This window comes from Coloeus monedula (assembly GCF_965178545.1).
Source record: "Coloeus monedula genome assembly, chromosome: 10".
NCBI classification, from domain to species: domain Eukaryota; kingdom Metazoa; phylum Chordata; class Aves; order Passeriformes; family Corvidae; genus Coloeus; species Coloeus monedula.
The window spans coordinates 26,277,062-26,302,320 of record NC_138790.1 but is presented as its reverse complement, the minus strand read 5'-3'; the positions used below and the strand labels follow the sequence as shown (position 1 = coordinate 26,302,320).

The window sequence follows — 25,259 nt, the reverse complement described above, 5'->3', positions numbered from 1 at the left end:
ACTGACAGCTCTGCGTTTGCAGTGCTTGAACCAGAGCCCGTCCCACGCCGCAGCTGGTGCTCCCTGGAGCCAAGCATAGGTGATTGCTCCGGGCACTCTGAGGGCATTTGTTGCTCTCTGCACAGGGAACCACCTTGTCTTGTACCTGCAGCCAGCTGTGCTGCCGTGGGCGCAGGCACCAGGAACACTTGGGGCATCCTGCTAGTGCCACCTTCTTGTTAGGAGTGGCAGAGCAGTACCTGTGTGGGTGACTTGAGCAAGCACCTGCCTGTGTACCTGTCCCTGGCTCGGCTGTGCTCTTTGCTTTTACCTTGTGCCATACCCAAGGGCTGAAGTGACTACTCAGCCAGGGCTGAAGCTGGAAGGAAGGCTGCTCAGGAGCCATGCAGCACTGGTGTGGAGCATGGGATTACTCTGCCCTAGCAAAGCCCTCTCGTGCCTCCAAGGTGTCACCAGTGCAGGCTGGTACTGCCTGCCCTGAGCAAGACCCATCTGGGGATGTGTGGAGCGGCCCTGGACCACCCTTTGCTCTGCACCAGGGCAGGGCCAGAGGTGAAACCTTGCTGAGCACATGCAGGTGCCACAGCATCAGGGAGTGTCTCTGGTGCATTTTGCCTTACACTACACACACGCTGGTCAGAGATGCTGTGCATTTACTATCGCCCTGATGGAGCTGCGCAGCTCGTCACTTATGTCAGCAGCCATGCAGAGTTCCAGGATCTTCACAGCCTGGGTCATGAGGTATGTGGGAGGCTGCATTTTGTTCCACTGCTCACTGGAAGGGAAGTTGAGGCATCCCCGCATCCTGTCGAAGAGCTGCAGGATCCTCACCCGGAAGGCGAGCAGCAGGAGCTCATCCTCGCCCAGCCGGGTTGGAGGAGGCAGCTGGCTGGCAGCGCTGGCCTGCACAACAGAGGCAACATGTTAGCAGAGCCACCAGAGCCTGGGACGGGGCTTCTGTCTCCCAGCAGACAAACCTGCCCGTGACAGGAGCCTGTGGAGGAAAGGAGCTGCCATGCACCCTGCCCACGTGGATTCTAGCTCTTTTCCCTGTGGCAGAGCCAGGGTGACCCCTGGGGATTTAGCTAGGGACTTGCCTGGGAGTGGAGTCCCACACCTAGCAGCTCTCTTGCAGAGAGCTGGGGCTGGCAAGTGCCCCATCTCCATGGGAGTGGCTGAAATACACGCCACCTCCATGCCTTGCTTTTTGGGGAAGGAGCATGGGGCAACATAGGGAGCATCCACCACAGGGTAAGCACAGATGGGAACTTCCCTGGCTGCTCCCCTCCCATTGTGGGGAGTGGTTTGGCACAGGAAAAATACCTGCACTTTGGTTCCCATGTTGAGTTTTGCCTGTCGCCCCATGGCGAGGAAGGAGACGAAGATCTTGTCCTGGGCCAGGATCCTGACTCCCACATGGCGGTTCAGGGAGATGAAAATGGGGCTCAGTGGGACATGGGGTCCTGGTGACAAATTTGGCCACATCCACCTTCTAACCCTGTTGCCTGCTTGGTCCAAATATTGCCCACCGTGGATACTCATATTTATCCTAAAAGAGAGGGAAATGGAAGCTCTGAACCCTGGAGCTTCTGTGGCGGAATGTCTCTCATTCCCCTGAGGGATGGGACAGAGGCACAGCAGGGGCAGGGTCTGTCCCCCACCTCTCAAGGCACAGCTGGGTTGCCTTGCTGCTCTGGGGGCACCCAAAGCAGGGCCCAAGAGCTGCTGAATTTGTCTATTTTTGGATGCTATTAAAAATACCCTTTATGGCCTTCAAAATGTCAATGCACAGAGGAGACAGCAAAGCTGCTGAACACACCACTCATCTCCGTTCGGGTAATAGCACGTGCTCCTGCCCTCAGACTGAAACAGTGCTCGGATTTTGGATGTCCTCAGCTCGTCTTCCTGTACTACGCAAGTCAGCTGGTCTCTCTCTTGTGTAACGATGATGGCCAGGTTTCCAGATGGATAGCTGCTGCCAGGTAAGGTGTTTGTAACCCCCTGCTTTGCTTGGTTGGTCTGTTATTACCCGCTAAATATTTCAGGGTACTACTTGGGGGTGTGAAAACTGATAAATTGCCCAGAGCGCTGTTAAAGGTGTGCTGCTCCCTTGGGCTGGGTGTTGGAAGCTAGTGCTTGTCCCTCATTGGAACTGCTGGCTGCTCTTTGAGACCTCGGCTCAGGAGCTACGTCAAGTTTCACTGCTGCTGCTCCTCAGACAGAGCGAGTGGGACTGATGAGCCAGATTGTTGATATGAAGTTGACTGGGACACACTTAGTATTATTAACAGCCCTGGACTACTGCAAGTGAGCCCCATAAAGGATACAATAACTGCGAGGTTCCATCTGGGAGCATGGTAAGGAATTTCTTTCCATGTCTGTAGTACTTCTGCACCAATTTACCCTTCCCCACCTAAGATTGGAAGGATAAAACAGGTATCAGGCCAGTCTGGCACAGCTGCCCTGTGAAAATGGGCAGTGCCAGGCTCCGACCGCTCGGAGCGCTGACACATCCAAGGTGTTCCCGTCGCCGTCGGCCGCAGATACCTGCCTTCTTCCCCAGGAGTCCGAAATCGTAGCCGATGACGCCGCGGGACACAGGCTCCTGGTTGCTCTCGGGCTCTTTCTCGGACCCGGGCTGCTCCTCGGGCCGGGGCTCGGGATCGGGCTCGGGCTTAGGCTGCTCCTCGGGCCGAGGTTCCGGCTCGGGCTCCTGCTCGGGCCGGGACTCGGCCTCCGGCTCCGGCTCGGGCTCGGGCTCGGGCTCGGGCTCCTCCTCGGGCCGGGACTCCGGCTCGGGCCGGGACTCGGGCTCGGGCTCCGGCTCGGGCTTCGGCTCCGGCTCCGGCTCCGGCTCGGGCTCTTGCTCGGGCTCGGGCTCGGGCTCTTGCTCGGGCTTCGGCTTCGGCTCCGGCTCCGGCTCGGGCTCCGGCTCGGGCTCTTGCTCGGGCCGGGGCTCGGGCTCGGGCTCCTCCTCGGGCCGGGACTCCGGCTCGGGCCGGGACTCGGGCTCGGGCTCCGGCTCGGGCTTCGGCTCCGGCTCCGGCTCCGGCTCCGGCTCGGGCTCTTGCTCGGGCTCGGGCTCGGGCTCGGGCTCGGGCTCCTCCTCGGGCCGGGACTCCGGCTCGGGCCGGGACTCGGGCTCGGGCTCCGGCTCGGGCTTCGGCTCCGGCTCCGGCTCCGGCTCGGGCTCTTGCTCGGGCTCGGGCTCGGGCTCTTGCTCGGGCTTCGGCTCCGGCTCCGGCTCGGGCTCCGGCTCGGGCTCTTGCTCGGGCCGGGGCTCGGGCTCCTCCTCGGGCTCCTCCTCGGGCCGGGGCTCGGGCTCCGGCTCGGGCTCGGGCTCGGCTGCTCTCCCAACAGGCACTGGTGTCCCGCCTTTGGGAGATGTGGGTTGCCGGGACAGCTCGTACACAACGGATCCAGTTTGCTGTGAACCTGGAGAGCAGAGGGAGGGCTTCTGTGCAGCGGGGAGGGTTGGCAGTGCCCACCGCGGGGCTGCCCAATACCTCTGCTATAACTGCGGGAGTGGGAATTCCTGGCATTAGCACTCCATCCTGACAGTCTGTCTCGGGGTATTTTCTAACAAGGACAGTCCAAAGTGCTTATCTACTTCAGAGCACAGGATTATGACAAAAGATAGATTTTTTTTTTTTTTTTAGTTATGTATATACACACATCTGTGTAAAGAGCAACTTTTTGAGATAACATTTGGCTCCACACACTGGAACTGACCATTTGAGATGCCACAGAAGCCTCAGTGCCCTGCCATCCTCTGTGAAAACATGCCCATATTGTAAATCTGGTTCACTTGTTAAAACTCCTCCTCTACAGCTAGACCCAAAGGCTGCTCAGTCATCCACAGCCTGGGCTAGGAACTGGTGGAGTATCCACCTGATCAGGCAAAATATGGGTGACCCTCATTCTGGCAGTTCCTACTTCCCAAGGGCTTGGCTTTGCCAACTTGTCCTCTCAGGTCAGGTTCTGTGCCTCTCAGCTGGAAACTTCACATATGCATACTGAAAATCATGACAAACAGCCTCTCTGTGCAAAGGGGATGTGCCCGCTCTTGTGCTCATCTGTGAGGGATGATTTAATATGGCTGTATCTGTATCTAATTTAATGAGCTTGCATATCTGACAATGAATGAACATGTTGCTGTATAAAATCCTCCTGCTCAGTTAGAAACCAGCAATTCCACTGAATGCATTGTTGAGATAAATGGACAAATAGATCCATAAGGAAATACCAACTCACCTTCAGTGGCACTCAGCTCGAAAGACTGGTCAGCCAACTCTCCGGCCAGGTGTCTCTTCTGCTGCCTGGAAAATAGAGGTGTTCCTGATAGACATCTCATATATAGTGTTTGGAAAGCTGCAAGTGGTGGATATCCCTGCCTTAGGATCACAACTTTCTGAATCCGTTTTTCTCCCTGCTCACAATTTCAAGTAACAGGCAGCAGAGTGTCACCAAAATATTCATATCTCAGCAGAAAGGAATTGTGCCCACACAGATTCCAGTGAACAGACTGCCATTGCAGTGGCATCAGCTCAACTGGCAGGAGAGCTGAATATTGTAATCGGGTTTGGATTAGGATTTTACGTGAAAGAGAAGGACAGATGCCCACAAGATCAAGAAAACAGCTCATCTTCAAGAATATTTTGATTATTCTTGTGTAGCTTCCTATAAATGACACTGGGACAGTGGTTTGGTGTGCTCTGTACATAGTAGGAGGCACTTGCACCCTCAGACTGCAAAGGATTTTCAAGGAGACCAACAGTTTACTTCCAGGTGTACTGGTTTACTTTTCCTTTTCCCTGTGGCTTAGACTTTCCCCCGAGGCTTAGACTCTTGCACAAGCTTTGGGTCTCCTGCTAAATAGCCTGAGAACTTGCAGAGTTCTTGTGTGTCACTCTGGAAACTGTAATCCAAACACGTCACAGTTTATGGAGCAAAACAGGAATACAAATTCCAGATTTGTTTCAGTGCCAGAGGTTAAAGCTACACCCAAATACTGTCCCTTCCCACAGCTGTGGGTGTTTTTGGCTCTACCTGTCTCTACATAGTTTGTCTGTCAGCACTGGAATTAACATTTCACTCAGCATGTGCCTCGCCACCTCCTTGTGCAGCCTGTCAATAGAGGAGCCAGAAGGGACCAGAGAGAATCTGAACTTCTGGTGCCTAAAGCAAAGTTTTTTCTTCTTTCATCCCTCTCCTGCAGTTTCTTAATACTCCTTTTCCCCTCAGAGCTCCCTGTTCATTACACAGACCTGATCCCCAGTTCTTCCAGTACCTCTGGTTCTCTTGCTCCTGTGACAGCAGCTGGTTGGCTTCAGAGCCGAGGGATGCGTGGGTGCTGACAGCTCTGGGAAGGCTGCTGGCATCCTCCAGCCTCTTCTCCTTCATGAGGAACTCATAGAGGTCTCGGCTGTGCTCACAGCAGAATCTCTAGAAGGTGAGAGAGCAGAGCCGTGAGTGTGGCCGTTCCACAGCAAACCCCTGCTCATCCTTCCCGCCAGCTTACATCTTCCTTGTCCTCGGAGAAGGGGACATCCTCGGAGGAGGGGAACGGCCTCAGCAGGTTGCCACAGTACTCACATGTTGGCTCAGCACCCTCCTCTCCCTGCAGCGATGGTGGGGAGAGCAGGGAGAAAGGACGTGGGGTACCAGCCCCCAAATCTCCGGGTTAGCATGGAGAAAGAGGGCTCTGCTCAAAATGCAACAAATGTGACAAAGCACCTAAGGGCACTCACGACAGATCCATGTCTGGGATATCTTGGAACAAGTTAACATTAAGTTCAGGAAACCACCAAAAAGAAAAGCAGATCTGTTGTAAATAAATCAATAAATGCCCCCAAAGAAAGGGAATGACTGTGGTATTCATGAGCCCTGCTCCTTCCCCGGAAATCTGAGAGCACAGAACACTGTAGCTGAGGATTTGAATGTGTTACAGAGAGAAAAAGCTCCTACTGTCGGCAGTTGTGGGACTTTCTGAGGAAGCACCAGCAGATTTGGTGACACAGAGCTGGTCACATCTGACCAGATGCAAACCAGGTTGGCCGCAGGGTGTGTTTTGAGGATGGGTACTGGATATCCTGAAGCAAAATTTCCTTGCTCCCCACCTCGTGCCTCGGATTACCTCTTTGGTGACTTTTCTCTGCTAAGGGTTACAGGGAACTCTGTGCCCTGCTTGTATTCTGTGACTGTACCTATTTATATACATTTTGTATCTGATTTAGACAGAGGCCAAAAAAGTCTGCTGGGAAATTCTCAACAGAGGATGCAGCAGTGGGGAGAGGCTGCACAGCCGCTTGCTGCCCAGGTGTGCACAGCAAGCGCCGTTTCAACAGCCTTGCAGAAGAAAAACCTGTCATGAAGGGGCTCCTTTGCGGGCTCGGCAAAGGGCGTTGGTTCCATGTTGTCTACATGGAACCGTGTGAATGAAGCGGCGGGGAGCGCCCACCCCCGACTGACCTCGTGATGTACGTTTGCCTGTGAGGGCTCGGGTCTGTAGGCCAGGAGGGTGGGCAGGCCCGCGGGGGGCGGCTGCGGGCCGGCCGGGGGTGCCTCTGCCGGGTGCCCTGTGCCCTCCTCGAGGGGCCGGGACTGGTGGGGCCCGCCCGCCACATCGTCCGCCCCTCCGCTGGGCTCCGCGGCGCCGCCCGGGCCCTCCATGCCCGGCCCCTCCGTGCCCGGTCCCTCCGTGCCCGGCCCGGTGCGGCGCCGTCTCCACGGCGACGCTGTGGGCGCGGGGGACGCCGGGACCGAGCGCGGCGGCGGCTCCGCCCCTGGCCCGGCCCGGCCGCTCCGTGCGGGACCCGCCCCGGGCCGGGGCTTCCCCGCGGTGCTGCTCTGCCGGGCGGCAGCTGCGGCTCCTCCGTTGCCCGTGCCCGTGCCCGCCTCGCCGGGGCTGCGGGTGCTGTGCCGGCCGCACCGCTCGGGACCCGCGGCCGGGAGAGGAGTCAGGGCGGCTCTCACGGGGCAGCCGGAGGCGCTCCGTGGTGCTCCGTGGTGCTGGCGGTGCCCCGAGCCGCCGCGCTCGGTCCTGGTCTCGCTGTCCTGGCGCTCCACGCCTGCCCAGCCCCGGAGCTGCTGCTTCTGTCAGGAGCTGGGAGCTGGACTCGGGGTGACACACGTTACCAAACCCGACGTGACTGCTTGTTCGGACACCACCTTTCTGCACCTGGAACACCTGCCCGTGGATTCCTTACACCTGTGTCACACGCTTGTCACACATCTGTTCCTAATCTCTCCCGCAGGACTGGGTGCTGTCGAACCTCTCCAAGGAATCTGCACATACAGCTCGGAGAATAAAAGAGAGAAAACCGTCTTGTGCAAACCCAGCCAGGTTTGGATTCCCTTCGGCAGAGCAGGTGTGTGCTACTTTATCTGTGCTCTCTGTCAGAATTTGCAGTGTCTTACTAGCACGTGGGTTCCACAACGGAGTAAGTCTTCACTTACTTTTCAAACGGAAAGAGCATGTTGAGGTGCAGCCAGTGGTATCGGTGGCTCGCCTGGTGTCGGTGCCGAGGAATCCCCATAGCACTGCAAGATCACTTCCATGGCTTCCCGGGATCGCCACAGCCCTACGGTCGGTCCGGCTGCGGCACGACGGGGCCGAGTGCCCGTCCCGACAGCAGAGGGCCGGCGAGGCACGGCCGCGGGCAGGGCCCCCTCGAGTTGTGCTGAGTTCGCTCTAAACTCATCATTCCCGTGACACTTGCATTTTAATTTGTGTTTGAAGTGGAAATAGTTTTTAGGGAGAACTCTAGCGACAGAAAAGTCGCTTCCCAGGCGCAGCTTTTGCTCGCTGGGTATCACCTTCCACAGCAGATGCTCCTGGTGGGCTGGAGAGCAGCCAAGGGGCTGCCTCGGCATGCAGGTCTGCCTCCTGCGAGCTCTGTCCGACATGCTTCACCATCCCTTTCAAGGCTGGGGGCTTGAAAGGGGTCAGTTCTGTTCAGAGAACCAGGCAGGCCTCAGTAACCTCTTCTGAATGTTTTGAGGAACTGTCACACTTTTAACTGATGTCACCCTTGGGAAGTTGTATCAGCTGCCTTGGGAAGAAAACCTGAAACCCGAGGGAATGCTGAAATGAATGTCACCTGTTTACTCACTGACCTGAATTGGAAACACCTCACTTCTTGGCAGTGCCAAGAAGTGTATTCCTTATCCTAAACTCATTTTCAGTCAGAAAAGATACAAGGTGATGGGTTGGTTTTGTTTGGGTTCTTTTGAGGTGAGATTTAACAAGAGTTTGCCATTCCTTCAGAACTGAGTGGTGTGGACAGACCTAATGATAACGTGTGTTAACTTATCTAATGTGGGTTATAGGTAACACCAGAGTAATTAATTAATCCTGCTATATTCAAAGACATGCTTCGGAGTTTTGTTTTATGCAAAAATCCTCTTATGTCCCAACTGTCAGTAAGAAAATTATCTTCCACAATAAGTTTTGCTGAAATTACAGGAAAATTAATCAAATCTGTAAGACTTCTTGCTTAAATCCTGATAAAAGCACAGGTGGTAACACCTGTTGGAGCCATGGCTTGACTTTGTTTAAGCAGGAGGCAATTAGTTCACCAGGCTGATGCTGCCAGAGTTCTGCCAGCACAGTGTAAGTGAGACCAGATGTAGAATCTTTAATTGTTGGTATTCAGTGCCTAGAGAGTAATTCCCGGGGAGGCTTTTTCCATGGTCACTTCCAAGTTCTTGAGGCCAGACCTGAGCTTCCCTTCACTGAGGCCAAACTTGTTCTTGTGGACTTTTCTGGGGACTGCTGCCAGGTGCTGGTGATGGCTGCTTAGAGCTTGGACATAACTCCAGAGCTCTCCCAGGAGGAACACTGTCAGGACTGGTTTTCCTCCTTTTGTATTGTATTTATTCACACCAAGCCTCATCTGTCACTTTTCCTGCAGTTTTCCACTACTGTGAGGCTTCCCCCTGCCAGTGTCACCTCGTGGCTCGCTGCCTCCTCCAAATGGCGCACGGACTAGATCTGGCACAGCCGTAGGCAGAGCTGGTATTTGCTGTCAGTGATTCAGGCAGAACGTTCCCATGGCAGAGGGGGGAGCTGCAGGCAGAGTCAGCTGTGGTGACAGCCCCGTGATTCAGTTGCACAAGTCAGGCTGTCACGATTGTCCCTGGGATTCACATCCCCACCCAGCTCCTCTGCTCGTGCCGCACGGTGGCTGTGTCCGGCAGCAGAGCTGGGAGGTGTCAGCGGCAAGGACCCCGCCAGAGAGAGCCAGCCCGTGCCAGGGGATCCCAGCTGGTCCAGCATGGCCAAGCACACAGCATAACTGCGGAGCAGCTGCCACGCACTCGTGTGTTAGCACAGCTCCTCACTGTAGGTTTTGCAAAATATTTATTGCAAAATAAAGAAATATGGCAACAAAACTTAAATAGCAAATGACACGACACTGTGGCCATAAAGCTCTTGCTGTATTATGAATCTTTTACAATAAACAATAGTAAAGTGTGTCCCAGGGCAGCTGCACATGGACAGCCCATGTCACTGGCTCCAGCCATCTGTGATCTGTGACTTGTGCCTCCTGCTTGCACCTGTAACCGGCCCAATCCCCCTAAAGCTGACAGGAGCCAGCACCTTCCATGCTCTGTGAAATGTGCCATGCCATACCCCAGGCCCTTCTCTCCTTTTTCCTTTTAAAGCTGCCACAGCTGACCCAGTGCCCTTCCCTTCCATAAGGTAGCAGGCAATGGAGGGACATTGCTGAAGTACCTCCTGCTCCCCTTTGAGTCACAGCTTGTCCTGTGAGAGGTTGCTTGGATTTCTTTCCTTTCTCACCTACTAGGAAAGGACAGGCAGCCAGGAAGGAGTACAGAGATATTGTGAGCAGCCAGGGATCAGGTTAGGAATGCTAAAACCTGAAAGAATTAAATCTGGCCAGGATGTCAAGGGCAACAAGCAAAGCCTCTGTAGGTACATCAGTGATAAAAGGAAGACTTGGGAGAATGTGGACCCTCTCTGGAAGGAAATGGGAAACCCGGTTACCTGGGACATGGAGAAGGCTGAGGTACTCAGCCATGTTTCTGACTCAGCCTTCATGGCAATTTGCTCCAGTCACACTGCCCAAGCTGCAGGAGGCAAAGGCAGAGAGTGGGAGAACAAAAAACCACCCACAGGAGGAGAGGACTGGGGTCAAGAAGGTCTAAGGGACCTGAAGGTGCACAAGTCCATGGGACCTGACGAGATGCACCCACGGGTTCATAGGGACTGTTGGAGGAAGTGGCTTGGCCACTATCCATCAGATTTGAGAAGCTGTGGCAGTCCAGAGACATTCCCACTGATGCCAAAAGGGGAAACAATCCCCCTTTTTTAGAAAGAGGAATAAGGAAGATCCAGAGAACTACAGGTGGTCAGGTCTCACCTCACCTGAAAAGAGCTTGGAGCAGATCCTCCTGGAAACTATGCTAAGGCACATGGAAAATACAGAGGTGTCTGCTGATAGCCAACGTGGCTTCACTGAGGGCAAATCATGAGAACTTACAGCCCCTGCCAGTGCCTAAAGGTGCTACAAGAGAGCTGGAGAGGGACTTCGGACAAGGGCCTGGAGTGACAGGACAAGGGGGAATGGCTTCCCACTGCCAGAGGATAGGGTTAGATGGGATACTGGGAAGAAATTGTTCCCTGTGAGGGTGGGGAGGCCCTGGCACAGGGTGCCCAGAGAAGCTGTGGCTGCCCCTGGATCCCTGGCAGTGCCCAAGGCCAGGCTGGATGGGACTTGGAGCAACCTGGGATAGTGGAAGGTGTCCCTGCCCATGGCAGGAGGATTGGAACAGATAATAGTCTCTTCCAACCCAAACCCTCCTGTGATACTAAAGCCTTTTATTAAAGCTCACCAGTGGCAGAGGGAGGCTGTACTGCTGCTGAAAGAGCTTTTAGGTGTGCACCAAACAGGAGCCTCTTAAGCCACGTATCTAATGGAAGCACTCTTTACATAAAATATAATTAAATTATAAAAGGTAACTGTGTGTGTGTAATCTTCCTAAGGCACCCAAGAATTTTAAAAGACCTTGTCCCACTCATGTTACTTACAGCACACTCTTGTTCCTCTTCTGCCCAAAGTTACAACTGTTGGCTAGTCAGAAACCTTAGCATAGAAGATGACATAGTTGAACAGCATAAAAAACAGGAACCGAAACCAAACCCTGGTGAAGCACTAAATCCAGACAGCTCGAGTCTCGCCAGCGATGCGTCATGGGCAACACATAGAAATTGTCACGTTGATGCCGAGGTTTCCATTGTCAGCAAAAAGGTGTGCAGTAGCTGTATCAAAAACGAGGCAGTTGCTGTTGCGGATGGCCACGGACACGCCATCGTGGATGGAGCAGGGAGATGCCTCCCAGGTCAGCCGGTGGCAGCTGCCATGCAGCTCCAGTCTGTACTGAAAGTTCTCTGCCTGCTTACGGGTGCCAATGAGCAGCACGGTGGCAAAAAACTGCTGGTGACCTTCACACTTCTCCTGTTTCTTCAGCACCAGCATGAAGTGGTGACCAAAGCACGACTGCATCATCACCCAGTCCACTGCCCCTGGCAGGTTAATGTCTGTGGCAAGGAAAATGATGTCTTCTCCCTGAAGGGTGGTAATGCTTTTGTGGGCATGCATGAGGTGGGACATCACGGCTTCCAAGGATCCCTCCCAGTCACAGGAGGTACCAGGGCACGGGCAGGAGTAGGGACGGTACTCACAGATGGCTTCATGTTTTGGCTTTTCTGTGTGGTGGAGTGTCAGGGAGCAGCCTGTTGTGGCATACTGGAAAGAGACCAAACACAAGCCATCAGGAAAGGCACCAGCACTAGTATTCGCTGCTCCCACCCGTCAACTGGAAACACTGGTGAGCAACCAGAGCTCTCGTGCTCATTGCAAATTTTACATTACTTGGATGTAGCCCTGGATTCAAGCTGAGCTTTACTTAGTTTTTGTTTCCACTTAAAATGGATTCTTCTTGTCTTTTGTGGTTGTTTTTTCCTAACGCAAGCACTTAGATAAAATGGGTTGTATGGCTGAGTTGTAGTTAGATCTGCTGTTGCAGTTAGATCTGATCCGTCCAGATCAGCTGGAGAGGTCCTGGCTTGGATTTTCCTTTTCTTTAAAAAGAACAGAGGATTCTAATTTCAACAGCTGGGGTGGTGGGTGGGTGTCCTCTGTAGGGGGATCGGGGGGGTGGTCTGGGGATATAGATGTGGGGGTGATGGGTGGGGATTTTCCGCAGGGGAGCAGGAATGGGGGGATGGTCGGGGTGGCCCGCGCGTCCCCCTGCCCAGCTCCTCATCCTTACCTTGCACGGGAAGAGGACAGCCGAGGCCACCTTCTCCATGGCCAGGTTCCTGATGTTGGGGGTGAGGGAACCCCGGCAGGTGGGACAGAGGCTCAGCTGCTGCCGGCATTGCTTGCACACCAGGTGCCCGGCCTGGCACTGGAGGATGGGCGGCAGGACATAGTCGAAGCAGATGGGGCACTCGAAGAGCGAGGTCAGCTCCTGCTGCTGCTGCTGCTGCTGCTGCTGCTGCTGCTGGGGGGGAGGAAGAGGAGGAGGAGGGGGAGGCGGCGGAGAAGCCCCGCCGGTCCCCGTCAGGACGGCGGCAGGGGACGGGGAGTGCTGCTGCTGCTTTCCGCAGGGCTTGCTAGGGCCGGGGCCGGCGGAGGAGGGGCGGCTCATCGCGCCTCGCCACCGCCGCCACCATCGGGCCGCGCTGGGGAGGAGGAGGAGGTGGAGGAGGTGGAGGAGATGGATGGGGCGGTGCTGGGCGAGCGGCGGCTGCGCGCGGCCCCCGCCCCGCTCCCGGCGTGCCCCGCGCGGGGCCGCCTCATCGGGACCTCCCGCCCTGCGCGGCGGCGTCGTGCCGTGCCCGTGCTACCGCCTGCCCTCAGCGGGGCTGTGCCCCCCACCGTGCCGTGCCCGTGCTACCGCCTGCCCTCAGCGGGGCTGTGCCCCCTCACCGTGCCGTGCCCGTGCTACCGCCTGCCCTCAGCGGGGCTGTGCCCCCTCACCGTGCCGTGCCCGTGCTACCGCCTGCCCTCAGCGGGACTGTGCCCCTCACCGTGCCGTGCCCGCGCTACCGCCTGCCCTCAGCGGGACTGTGCCCCCTCACCGGCACCTCCTGCCCAGTAAAAGATGTTTTGATCTGATTTAAAATGTTTTGTAGAATGAGGTGCTTTTTTAGCTCTGATTTTACACTTGGGGACCAATCACGGGAAGAAGTTGGGCTGGTTTCATTCCCCAGATAAAAGAAAGCTTGGGTGAAAAAACCTGATAGTTTAAACATCTGTTTCAGTAACACTGGAGAAGTGAATCACAAAACAATAAAACCACACAATCGTTTAGGTTGAAAAATAAAATCATTGAGTCAAACCATCAGCATAGCACTGCCAAGGCTACCACTGACTGATGTCTGTCAACACCACATCTCCATGTCTGTTACAATCCCTCCACGAATCACAGAATCTCAGGGTGGTTTGGGCAAAAGGGCCTTTTAAACCCATCTTGTTCCAGCCCCTGCCATGGGCAAGGACATCTTCCATAGGTCAGGTTGCTACAAGCCCCATCCAACCTGGCCTTGAACCCTTCCAATGTTATTTTCCCTAAAGTTCTCCTTGCAATTTGGCTCCAAGACTTCTTGTCTGTGAACAAGTAATACTTTGGTCTGAAATACCCACACAGAGAATTTTTAACCAAAGTGGTGTTACCTGTGACCAGGTTCTTGCAGGAGAGGGGCCTCGTTGCCAGGGGCTCTGGTACTTGCTTTCTCCATGAGGTTGACTAATGCATGGTGCTCCAATACAGCGTTAAGTTTCACTATGTGTGTCTGGATTTGTTCGCATTCTTGGCTGTGTAGCCCCTGATCCTGCACAAAATATTACAGGGAATGACAGCACCGCTGAGCATCAGTGGGATGTGTGGGGGCATTGCAAGGTTTGTCTTTTGCAAAGAATTTCCAGAGTAGAAGTGAAAGCCTGTAGCTGTTGTCATGAGGACAGGACCTCCTGAGGTGCCAGAGCTTGGGGAGTTTTCAGAGAAATTTGACTAACACCCAGACTATGTCTTTATTGCTGCTTATTCCTAACCCATTGCTAAGCATGATGTGACCTGGAAGGAATGAGCGAGGCCTGAGTTCTGATGGAGGAAAACGAGCAGCTGAAATATAGCCCCCATGGCAAGAAGGTTATAAAAGGATGTGCACATGTGGGGGCAGCGGGATGGAAGCCCAAGGGAGGCAGTGAGGGCGTGTGCTCCCACAGCCAGTGAGGCCGGGTTTAGCTGGGTTCCGTGTATTGGGTCTGGCTGAGGTGAAGTTCACAGCCCTCAGAGTGCTGGACTTTGCATTGGTAGCTGGACGGGTGTTGATAACAGAGCAGTGTTTTGGCTACTGCCGAGCAGTGCTGTCCCTCTGACATTCCTCCCCCATCAAAGGGGATGGGAGTGGGCAAGATCCTGGCAGGGGACACAACCAGGCCAGCTGACCCAAATTAGCCAAAGGGATATTCCATACCATGTGACATCAGCTCAGATATAAAAGCTAAGGGAGAGAGGAGGAAGGGGGACATTCATCATTTTTCAATGTTTGCCTCCTGGAGAAACCACTATGCATGCTGAAACCCTGCTTCCCAGGAAGTGTCCAAACATCGCTGCTGATGGGAGGTAGAGATTGACTTTTCCCTTTGCTTATATGCACACAGACTCTCATTTCTTTCTTTCTTCCACTGTAATAAAACTGCCTTATCTCACACGCTGCTTATTCTCCATCTTATTCTCTCCCCTGTCCCACTGGAAAAGGTAGTGATAGAGCATCTTAGTGGGCACCTGGCACCCAGATAAGGTCAACCTACTACATCTAGCCCGGTTTCTCTTCCTTTTTCTGCCTTTTGCAATCATACTGGGTTTGTGAGGGGATGGGGAACAGGGGATGGGGTGGGACATGGGCGTCTGGGGGCTATGGCGTTGCTGAAGGGATGGCAGCCATGCTGCTGACACTCCATTCCCCAGCCTGTGCCGGTGGCTGTAGTCGCCAGTTCTCTCATGGCAGGGTGATGGGCTGGTGCATCCCCCGCAGCCCCGGGGCCCCTCTCCCGGTGTCACTGAAGCTGTGGGTGCCCAGGCACTGCAGCACTTGGGCTGAGCCGCAGCTCTGCAGTGGGGAAGCCATGTGCTCAAGGGTGCCCTGAATTGAGCAGAAACTGAAGATGGGGGCAGTGGCAAGTGCAGACCCCATGTCAGCTGTTACCAGCATCTCCTCACCCTGGCCCAGCATAATCTCAGGCTGGATGTCACCACTTATTTTTATTTTTTGTAAAATTCAATAAATATGAACCAAGTTTCTGGACCACTTGCAGCAGGTTTATTATTCTCAGTTGCCATTAGCAACACACTAAGGGTGTGACTTAGAGGTCGTTTTGGAGTAATGATAATGAAAAAGGAAGCGGACAGTGGTTTCTGTGAGCTCGAAGCAATGTCCCCTGCCCGTGCTTACCAGGCTAATGCTGGGTGCCAGGATATGGCAATGGCAGTAAAATCACTGAATCACAGAACCCCAGAAAGGTTTGGGTTGGAAAAGCCCTCTAAGACCCAACAAATCCAACCATTACCCTGGCACTGCCAAGGCCACCACTAAACCACTGTTGCTGAATGCCACATCTGCACAGCTTTTAAATCCCTGCAGGGATGGGGACTCCATCACTGCCATGGACAGCCTGTGCCAGGGCTGGACTCTTTCCTTTTCCTGCCAGCTGTCATGACAAGTCGGAGAACCTGCATCCTACCACCTGGAAAAGGTGTGCAGTGGGGCAGGTTTGCTAGTCACTGTTCCTCCAGTGCACACTTTTGCAGGGGGTATGATGCCTTATGGACAGGGTGTCCCTTCAATGCACCAAAGGCTGTTTGATTGGGGAGAGAGTTTTTTGTCCTACAGACTGCAGTGACCAGTGGAGTTGGTAGTGTGTGGGAGATGCCAGTACCCTTCAGGAGCAGGGGTCCATCCTTCTCACTCCTTAGAAGAAGGGGTCTGTCCCATTCCAGCTGACGGTTGCACCTGCCCACTTGGTCCTGATTGCCATCTCCAGGGCTGGATGCCTCTTCTGTGGGCTGCTGGGGTCTTCTCTTTGAGCTTCTTCCCAGTGATGCGAATGAGTGTCTGAAGAGGAAATGAAAAATTAATGTCTAAAAAAAAAATCTTAAAAACCCAACCCCACTGAAAAAGGTTTCAGTGAAGGTTAAAAGCAGAAGCTTCTGCAGTTGTATTGGTGTAGATGTGCTGCCGTTCTGCCCCAGAGAGCTGGGGCTGTGCAGGCAGGGCCTCCCAGGCTGAGGACTGGCCCTGCACCATGGCCCCCCCCAGGAAATTCCGGTGCTCTAAATGCAGCTCTGGGCTCCTTGCATGGTGTGTTTGCATATTGCTTTTCTGAGCAGTTGCTCAGATAGTATCTGTGGCCACACAGGTATCATGACGGTTGATCTTGAATCACTCTGCTTCCCCGCAGATTTACCCTTTAGTTTCAAGGTTCTGACTTCACTTTAAGTGCTGCACTGAAAGGAGAGCAAGGAAGGAGGCACCGAGTGAGGAAGGCAAGTGATGCACAGCAGCAGAGAAACAAAAACCTTGCACCCCAAGCACAAAACCTGGTTCGCCACACAAGTGTTGCCACAGGAGCATTTTATCCCTCCTGGGGGGATGTGAAACTTGGTGGGGAACCAGAGGGCCATGGTGGCACCTGGTGCTGAGCAGGAAGACAGACTTCAGCCTCAGTCAGCCAGGCAGGTGGCCCCTGTTGTGCCCTAGCCTCACTGCATTGGTGTGCAGGTTTTGTCTGGGGTAGAATTCATTGTCTTCTCAGTGTCTGGTATGGAGCTGTGTTTTGGGTTTGTGCTGAACACAGGTGATAGTATAGAGATGATTTTGTTATTGCTGAGCAGTGCTTATACAGAGCCAAGGTCTTTTCTGTTCCTCCTACTGCCACACTGGTGAGGAAGTTGGGAGTGCATGGGAGTCGGGGAGAAGACACAGCCAGGACAGAGGACCCAAAAGGATTAAAGGGATATTCCAGACCGTATGACATCATGCTCAGTATATAAAGTGGGGAGAAGAAGAAAGGAGGGGGACTTTTGAGTATGGTGTTTGTCTTCCCAAGTCACTGTTGTGTGTGATGGGGCCCTGCTCTCCTGGAGGTGGCTGAACACCTGCCTGCCTGTGGGAAGCAGTGAATGAATTCTTTGTTTTCCTTTGCTTGTGTGTGTGGCTTTTGCTTTTCCTATTAAACTGTCTTTATCTCAACCCACAAGTTCTTTAGCTTCTACCCTTCCCATTCTCTCCCTGATCCTGCTGGTGGGGGAGTGAGTGAGCAGCTGCACGGGGCTTGAGGACTGGATGGGGTAAAACCATGGCAGCTGGAGAGAAGGTTATTATAAATTTTTAATTAATAATGAAACAGTCCTGCTTCCTGTTGTGTTTAAAGTTTGTATTGAGTATTTAACACAGGAGTGACAGTTGTCTGTGATGCCCATACCTCAGTCCCTGGTAAGCCTGGGTCCGTACCTATCGTCAGGTGGGCTGTTTGGGTCTGCTCCTGCTGCCCACTGTAGAAGTACAGGTGGAAAATTCTCTCGGATTTCCAGTCGGAGAGCAGCCGGCTGTCGGTGCCGAAGAGCACGCTGTGCCTGCCCGAGACGCTGCACAGCCACACGGGCAGCCGAGGCGTCCGCAGCCCGGGGCTCACCTGGGCACGGGGACCCTTGGCAGGAACCTGGGCTGTGCCAAGCCCAGGGGCCTGGCGGGGGTCCCGCTGTCCATGGCGCTGCCCCTGCGCTCACCTGCCGCTCCACCGGCGCCCGCTCCCAGCGCAGGAAGCCCACGGGGCCCCGCTGCCACGGGGCCTCGCCATCCCCGTCCGCGGTGCCGGACTCCAGCTCCTGGCTGCCACCGAGCTCCCGCGGGCTCGCTCGTCCTGTCAGGAGCAGGCTGAGCACGGCCTGCGGGGAAACAGCCCACAGTCACACCATGGGGACACGGAGCAAACACCCTTTGCAGGTGATGTCCTGCTCCCAGCTCTGTCATGTCTGTCACAAGTAGGGGAATGCCAGGCTGCCAGTGGCTTTTTAAAAATTATTGTTACTATCATCATCATCACCATCATCATCATCATCTGGTTTTAAGTGCACATTCATGACTAAAATTGCAAAATATTTTTTATGACATTATGCTTCTTTTTTCTTTGGATTAATTAACAAGTGATAATTTTTTCCTAAATCAGATGTGGGAATAATAAAACCAGAAAGCTTGAGACATGTGGCTGATCCTACCTCTGTACAGGTGATGTTTCCAGAACTGATGTTCAACAGAGGAGCTGTGTCACCCAAATCCTCTTGGACCCTTTATGGCCAAGCACAGATCATCAGGGCAGCACTGGGCCCGTGCCAGAGGCAACACTGTACCTCCCTGCCTGACCAACAGGAATGGGAGGAAAACACCATTTCAGAAGATGTAGCCAAACTACAGGAAAGTGTTTAAAAAGTGAAATATACCTTTCAAGTGTCCTAGAGAAAAGTAAACTGTATAAAAATAGGATCACTCCATGGCTTCCTTCACCTTTGAACTGAAAGAAGAAATAAGGGATCACAGGGGAGGAATTATGGCCAGTAAATAATATTTAATCAAAACAATTCCTCTGCTTCAATACAGCCTTAGGTGAGTGTGTTGAGTTAGATGAGTAAGGCGTTATTCCAGGAAGATTTTGTAACTGACTTTGTTGAATAGGATCAGGTAAAAAAACAAAGAAGAAACTTCCAGTTATTGGCTAAATGGGTTTTGTACAATTTTTCCCATATTTTTGCTGAGGCTGCAAGGAATCACACCTTTGAATGATGTACAAAATGTTGCCCTTTCCCCCCAGTGTTTGTGGGCTGAGAGAGATGGAATAATGGGTAAAGTCACAGGGATTTACGTGGGAGCAGGATCCCTTCCCACTGGAAATCCTGGAAGTGATCCATGAACTAACTGTACATTAACTGTGTGAATGGCCTGATGACGATGACACTGTTGTGTTCAAAATGCCCAATTTGAATGGGACATAAGATATAATTTAGCAAGAAAATAACTTGGATAAAACAGTTATCCCCACTTACACAGTGTATGTGATCAGAGATGAACCCTTGAGCAGCAGCTTTCTCCGAGAACTCAAACAGCTGGATCTGTTGGGCATGAGCACCGGGAGGGTGATGTAAAGGAGATGTGAATTATACCAAAAAGCTGAGCTTTTGAATCCTATGGTTCCGTTAGTCAAGTGGAAGAACAATGCAAGGGTTTGCTCTGCCCTTTCCCCAGCCGTGGGCTCTGGCTCTATGCAGGGGTTCAGCAGAGCAGCTTTGTGTTGACAGGATTCTCCTTTTGGCAGGAGAAGGAAGATGGGCCTTTGGTGAAGGGGAGGTAGATGTATCATGGGCTGCACCAAGACCTGGGTCTGGGATGATCACTGTTTGTGGTGCAATGTAAGTGAGGGAGAAGGTGTAGCAGATTCTATGTTTCAGGCCAAAGATATCTTTAAGGAAAATCCCGTTGGCAGAAGACGGTTCCATACTCACTCTCTCTGTGAAGCTGTTGGCTCTGTAGCCTTCACGTGGTGGCATCATGGTGATAGGGGCAGTGATGAGGCAGACGACAGCTCTGCCACCTCCTCCCGCTGCCCACAGGGTCTCTGCCAGAGCCGTGGCCAGTGCCTGCCCCTGCTCCCACTGCCCGACCCGGCACAGCCTGTGCCAGGGAGAAACCAGGGGCTGTGACCATGACACCAGGGAGGTGGGAGGCACATGCCACTGTCCCGAAATCAGAGGATTTGCTGGGAAGAAGCCTTGCCTGGGGATCAGCCAAGGCTTCTTCCCCAGTGCATATCCCCCACCTGTAGCTGCACACCTGAACCTGGATCTGGTTTGCCTGAACCCAGAGGCTGGCACTGACCAAGCAATGCATGGAAATAATTTTCATGTGTCCCATGAGGCCCAGCAACTTACCTTTCCAGGTGAGTACATTCTGTCTCTCTTGTGAAGAGCAGGTATGAGATGATGTGTGCTTGTACAGCCACCAGAATGGCTCTTGTTCCTCCCTAGGAACAGAAAAACAACCCCTTCTGTCTGAGGAGTCTGAACGAGCACATGTCACTCCCAGCAGACCCTGGCCAGTGGGACAACAAGAAGCCCTTATGGAGAAGAAGCTGCAGGGTAGCCCTGTCCATGTGCTGGGGGAAGCAGGGATCCCATGGGTGGGTGCCCTCCCTCCCTTCCTCCATTGCATCACTCCATCCCAGGGAATAGCCCCCAGCTCCAGGTACCATGTGTGCTTAGAAGCCCCATGGTTTCTTTTTTGTCCCCTCCAGCCTTGCAGCAAAGGGACAGAGGTCCTGAGGGAGCCCAGGGCTGATGTGAGGCTATGCATGGGAGTGCCTGTGCCCGCTCCCCGCCGTGCTGACACACACATCAGGGCTGTGGTCCCTCTGTAGGCACAGGGCTTTGGAATGCAGAGAGTGGCACCCATGGTTGTACTCAGCGTTTCAGCCTCCGACAAGTTTAGGGGATTTACAATTTGAATGTTTATCTTGGCCTTCTGCTTTTTGGGTGCAGTGTTGTGATGGTAAATAAGGAAGAAGAAAACCTCCCTCTCAGAAAATGAGTCTAGGGTGACTTGACTTGTTGGACGTCTAAGTGGGGCAGGAAGAATGAATTAAGTCTAATTTTCAGAAAAGAAACAGTCTTTTTGCAATGTGCTGCGTCTCTCCTGAGCCCTCCCTGGGAGCATCTCACACCAGGGTATCACAGTCCATGCCCACAGCCAGCTACTGGCTCCGAGCCATCCATCCCACTCCAGCTTCTGGCCAGCAGCTCCCATGCAAGGACAGCTGTGGAGGGGCTGCAGCTGGCACCCTGGAAAGCCTTCCCGTTGGGGAAAGCTGAGCCTGGCAGATGGGCAGAGTGCATGGTGCAGGTGTGCAAGGTACAGGTGTGTGGGGTGCAGGTGTGCAGGGTGCAGATGTGTGGGGTGCAGGTGTGTGGGGTGCAGGTGTGTGGGGTCCAGGTGTGTGGGGTGCAGGTGTGTGGGGTGCAGGTGTGCGGGGTACAAGTGTGCGAGATGCAGGTGTGCGGGATGCAGGTGTGTGGGATGCAGGTGTGTGGGGTCCAGGTGTGTGGGGTGCAGATGTGTGGGGTGCAGGTGTGTGGGGTGCAGGCGTGTGGGGTACAAGTGTGCGAGATGCAGGTGTGCGGGATGCAGGTGTGTGGGATGCAGGTGTGTGGGGTCCAGGTGTGTGGGGTGCAGGTGTGTGTGCCGCTGACGGCCCCCGCACTGGCTGCCAGCTCCCACAAGTGTCTGAGACACCAAGCAGCTGTGTGTGCCTTTTACCTTTCCTGCCTCCAGCGCGTAGGCCAGATCGGAGTGTGGCGGGCGGAACCTGAAGTGCGCCACTGCCCACTCGAAGCTAAAGAGGGGGGTCATGTTTCTGAACAGCAGCTTCTGCAGCCTCTGTGGAGGAGGAGGAGGCAGAGGGGCCAGGTCAGATCTCTCATCCCAGCGTGAAGGGTCTGTAACATCAGGGGGTCTTGGGGTGCAGGTGCAGTGCGTGTGCCCACAGCCAGAGCAGTGTCAAGCTATCTGCCTAGAGCCACGCCTCACAGCTTCAAAGCAAAGGTGATGTTTTGAGCTCAATGCAGGCACTTCACTCAGCACTCAGCCACTCTGGTGAAGCTCGGTTGTTGTGTGTAGTAACTTATATTTGGGTACAGTGCACATTTTGGGGAAGATTGCACTGGGGCCCCATCCTGCCATTGCCCGCAGAACTGCCAAGTTGCTGGGCAACAGCACCTGGCAGCAGTGCTTTTGGGGCCAGGCACCCAACAGGAGCTGAAATCCTTCACTGATTGTGTTAAAGGCCCTTTCCAAGCCAAACAATTCTATGATTCCATGATCCTGCCTCCAGTCCTGAGGCTTTTTGTCAGGGAAGCCCCAAAGTGCAGGGAAATGTTGCCTGTTGTCGTCTGCTGGTTCTCCCCTGAGAATTATTACCTATCAGCTTTAAGGCTGCATTCCAGCTGCGTTATTAAGTCTCCTAAATAATCCATCCCCATTCCACACCCTGTTCAGCTGACAGCAGGCTGAACCCTGCAGTCAAAACACCGGGAAAGGCTCCCCAGTCTCTTTCCCTTCAGGAGATTCAATTACAGCTCATACTTAATTCAGCAGGCAGCTCACCATTGCCGTGTCCAGGGAGATGGGGCAGCCACCCACACCCTGAGGGGGCAGGAGGGGCTGGGGGATGGTGGAGGGTGGCTGCGACCCTGGGGACTCCCCAGCTCCGGGTGGTCCATTGCCAGCACTGCTCCGTCCTTGCTGCAGGGAGAGGAGCAGACAGTGCATCGCCCCGGGGCTGCTGCCTCCATGCACGGAATGTTCCCCCCGATGTTCTCAGGGTGAGCACAGCACCTGGCTGTAGGCTGACAGGGGCGTGGGGGGCACGTGCTGCCCTTGACTTCCAGCTGTGTTCAGACATTCCCAACACATCCCTAGGAGCTAATGACTGGAGCAGGTAATAGTGCTGTGTTTGAATTACAGGGAATACCCTTCCGTGTCTCCCAACTTAAGGGCGCAGCAGGTTTTCCAAATACTTACATTTTGGAGATCTTAGTTTGTCTTCCTTTCATGTATTCTAAAACTCACTGTGAAAACCATTAGTTTTTGACAGAAAGGTAAATCAAGTGTTGGACTGTCTGCCCCTTTGATTTCAAAATATATGAAGAAAACATCTGTTTCTCAAAGGAGCAGCATGAGAAATTAATCTCCATAGATACCTGGGCTGCAGGTATGGATGTGTGACCTCCTCAGTGTGCCAACCAAGGACAGCCCAAAACTCACCAGACAAACAGAAAACTTTACCTTTGGAAAAGGAGTTCCCTGATGAGTTGTGCTGTTGACTTCCAAGCTGAAAATGTAAAATAAAGTACAAATTGAAACACCCATCAGAGGTATTGCTAGCATGTGGAGAAACCGGAGTCCAACCAGCAGAGAACCCCAGAAGAAAGGATGAGTAAGAGCTGTAGCATTTATATTTTTACTGAGTACATGAAGACCTTTTGTCATTGCCACGTGTTTTGTAATAAAACATAACTAAAAATTACATTAAATAACCACCTGGAATTAAAACTGTGTTAAAGAAGCAGAATAAAAATCTTACCCATGGAAACTAAAGATTTCTCTCCATTTGGTCAGATCAGAGATTCTGCTGGTGATCTCCTCCAGCTCTGTAGGCGCAGCGTGCTCAGCCCCCCGATCACCCATCGCAGCCGCCGCGCTCCCTTCGGGCGATGCTCCGAGTGATGCTCTGGGCACCGGAGCTGCGGGGGGAGCAGCTCCCTGACCCGCGCTGCTGAGAGGCACCGACCTTCCTGCCCGTCCCCGGGGCTTGCGGGCAGCCCCTCGTCACATCGCGATTGAACTGTCGGGAGAGCCCGTCCCAGCCCGCGCTGCCCTGCTCGCTGTGCCGGCAGCATCAATGTTTAATGCCAGAAGAGCAGAGTGGGGATGACGGCAGCGGTGGCTGCTCGGGGCGGGGGGGTGGCTGCAGGTGGCAGGAGCGTGGGGCAGGAGCAGGGGCGTTTTCCAGCATGGAGCAGGAAGGAGGGTGTTCCCCAAAGTGGGGCAGGAGCGGGGGCATTTTCACGGATCAAAGGAGGTCCAGGGTCCATGCTGAGGCTCCCCCGGGGTCTTTTCCGGGGTACCCTCAGGGTCCGTGCTGGGGCTCCCTCATGGTTTGCACTGGGCAGACCATACCTGCTCTTTCAGCTGGTCAAACCCACAAACACTGCGTGAGACAAACATTGTCTTAATTTTATTTTGCTGGTAAGAAGTTGTTGCTTGCCTCAGGAACAGCTGGGCTGATGCTCAGGCACAGGGGGGGATGTGGGGGTGGTCGAGCCAGGCTTTGGGTACAGTGACCCCTGTGAGGACACTCAGACCCCAGGTTGGGGCTGCTCTTTTCCGCACAGCAAAGGAATGGGTTTGCATTTGCTGTGTAGTAAACAATACCATGAGATGCAATACCAATTATGTTTTAAGAACATACATTAACATTAGGAAGAATATGTATATAGATGAAGAAAATTATGAAAAAGTTGGGAGTTGTACTGATTTGCAGAAGCCCTTCCACATTGTTAAAATCTGGGGAGATGCAGGGACAGAGCCACGTTGGGAAAGGATACAGCTGACAAACCTTTACAATAACCCAGCAGTATTTTGCCTTTCACAGTAAAAGTATGAAAAATCACATCAAAGTCAATAAGGCCTTGTGGGCTGGTAGATCCTGAAGCACAGAGGGCTCTGGTACCTGGGCCTGACCTGTACCCGGGGACCGAGTGGATGCTGGGTGGAATTGCTCCTCACCCACAGCTGGGTGCAGCCCTTGCAGATAAATGGGGCAGGGGTTCTCTACCCATGTTTGTTCTGAGGGCTGTTTCTGTGTCCTGTGAGGAGCACCTCACCTCCAAGGCAGCCAGGGAACCCCACAGAGGTAGTGTTTGGTGGTGCGAGGCTCTGCCTGTCCGTAGCTGGGCTGGCTCTGCCTGGCGCAGCATCTGTTGCTTTTGCTGACTCGGGGATGTTTAGGGGGGTGAGGGCTGATGCGTCCGTCTGTTCTGGCTTCCCGTGCCAGACCCTCATGTGCCCGTTCCTCAGTCTCTGCTGAGCTGCAGCCTGCACAGGAGCCTGTCTGTTGTGTTATTGCTGCCCTTTGCCAGAGGTTCTGACTTGGTTTATTGGTGGTGTTTGATGAGAACTTGCAGGGCTGTTCTCTGGAGGGGGCAGTGGAAGGTGAAGGCACCTGGGCTCACTCCCGTCACTCTGCTCTGGGAAACGCCCTTTGCCTGATGAGCAAAGAGAGTTTGTTCAGCAGCACCAAGCCTGGCTGCCTCCCTTGGGCAAGCACGTGGCATTTCCCCTGCATCCGGTGTGCTGTGTCAGCTTTGTCACCAAGCTGCAGCAACTGCTGGGGAAATGAGGGCACCCAGGACTCTGGGTTTGGAGCACAGTTTGATTTGTTAAAAGAAAAAACCCAGAGAGTTTTATGGAGAGAAATGATGCTGTTGCCATGCATGTGAAGCCAGATCAAAGTGCAGGTGTTTGGGTTTTGCCCTCTGAGCACCACACATGTGAGCTGGAGTCTGAGGGGTGTTGGGGCAGAGCTATGTTGTGCGTTGTCCTGTCCCTTGCTGGGTGT

At 53.8% G+C, this 25,259-nt stretch overlaps 3 protein-coding genes across 3 annotated transcripts; all 3 read right to left on the bottom strand.

Annotated features, from left to right (window-relative positions):
• Positions 1 to 636: 636 nt before the first annotated feature.
• Positions 637 to 6,672, bottom strand: ERICH6 (glutamate rich 6; the record flags this gene model as incomplete). The annotated part of the gene is made up of 9 exons (XM_082288279.1): positions 637 to 903; positions 1,324 to 1,549; positions 1,820 to 1,972; positions 2,328 to 2,413; positions 2,552 to 3,435; positions 4,255 to 4,319; positions 5,291 to 5,445; positions 5,522 to 5,620; positions 6,472 to 6,672. 9 exons carry the CDS (start codon positions 6,670 to 6,672, stop codon positions 637 to 639), a joined length of 2,136 nt encoding a protein of 711 aa, XP_082144405.1.
• Positions 6,673 to 9,396: 2,724 nt separating this feature from the next.
• SIAH2 (siah E3 ubiquitin protein ligase 2) lies at positions 9,397 to 12,712 on the bottom strand. Its single transcript, XM_082288404.1, has 2 exons — positions 12,301 to 12,712; positions 9,397 to 11,774 (listed from the first exon to the last, which is right to left on the bottom strand). The coding sequence occupies exons 1-2, from the start codon at positions 12,679 to 12,681 to the stop codon at positions 11,217 to 11,219; spliced, it is 939 nt and encodes a 312-aa protein (XP_082144530.1). The 5' UTR covers positions 12,682 to 12,712; the 3' UTR covers positions 9,397 to 11,216.
• A 3,295-nt stretch (positions 12,713 to 16,007) lies between these two features.
• MINDY4B (MINDY family member 4B) lies at positions 16,008 to 23,326 on the bottom strand (the record flags this gene model as incomplete). The annotated part of the gene is made up of 13 exons (XM_082288278.1): positions 16,008 to 16,150; positions 17,549 to 17,729; positions 17,824 to 17,982; positions 18,313 to 18,382; positions 18,535 to 18,605; positions 19,135 to 19,200; positions 19,591 to 19,740; positions 19,919 to 19,958; positions 20,017 to 20,108; positions 21,398 to 21,517; positions 22,244 to 22,381; positions 22,925 to 22,970; positions 23,223 to 23,326. 13 exons carry the CDS (start codon positions 23,324 to 23,326, stop codon positions 16,008 to 16,010), a joined length of 1,380 nt encoding a protein of 459 aa, XP_082144404.1.
• Between the last annotated feature and the right edge of the window lie 1,933 nt (positions 23,327 to 25,259).

Excerpts from the sequence above, each read along its gene's own strand:
- SIAH2 (XM_082288404.1), bottom strand. The coding sequence starts at position 12,681 with ATGAGCCGCCCCTCCTCCGCCGGCCCCGGCCCTAGCAAGCCCTGCGGA. Across the intron at positions 11,775-12,300 it reads CTGTCCTCTTCCCGTGCAAG|TATGCCACAACAGGCTGCTC; the intron begins GTAAGGATGAGG and ends GTCTCTTTCCAG.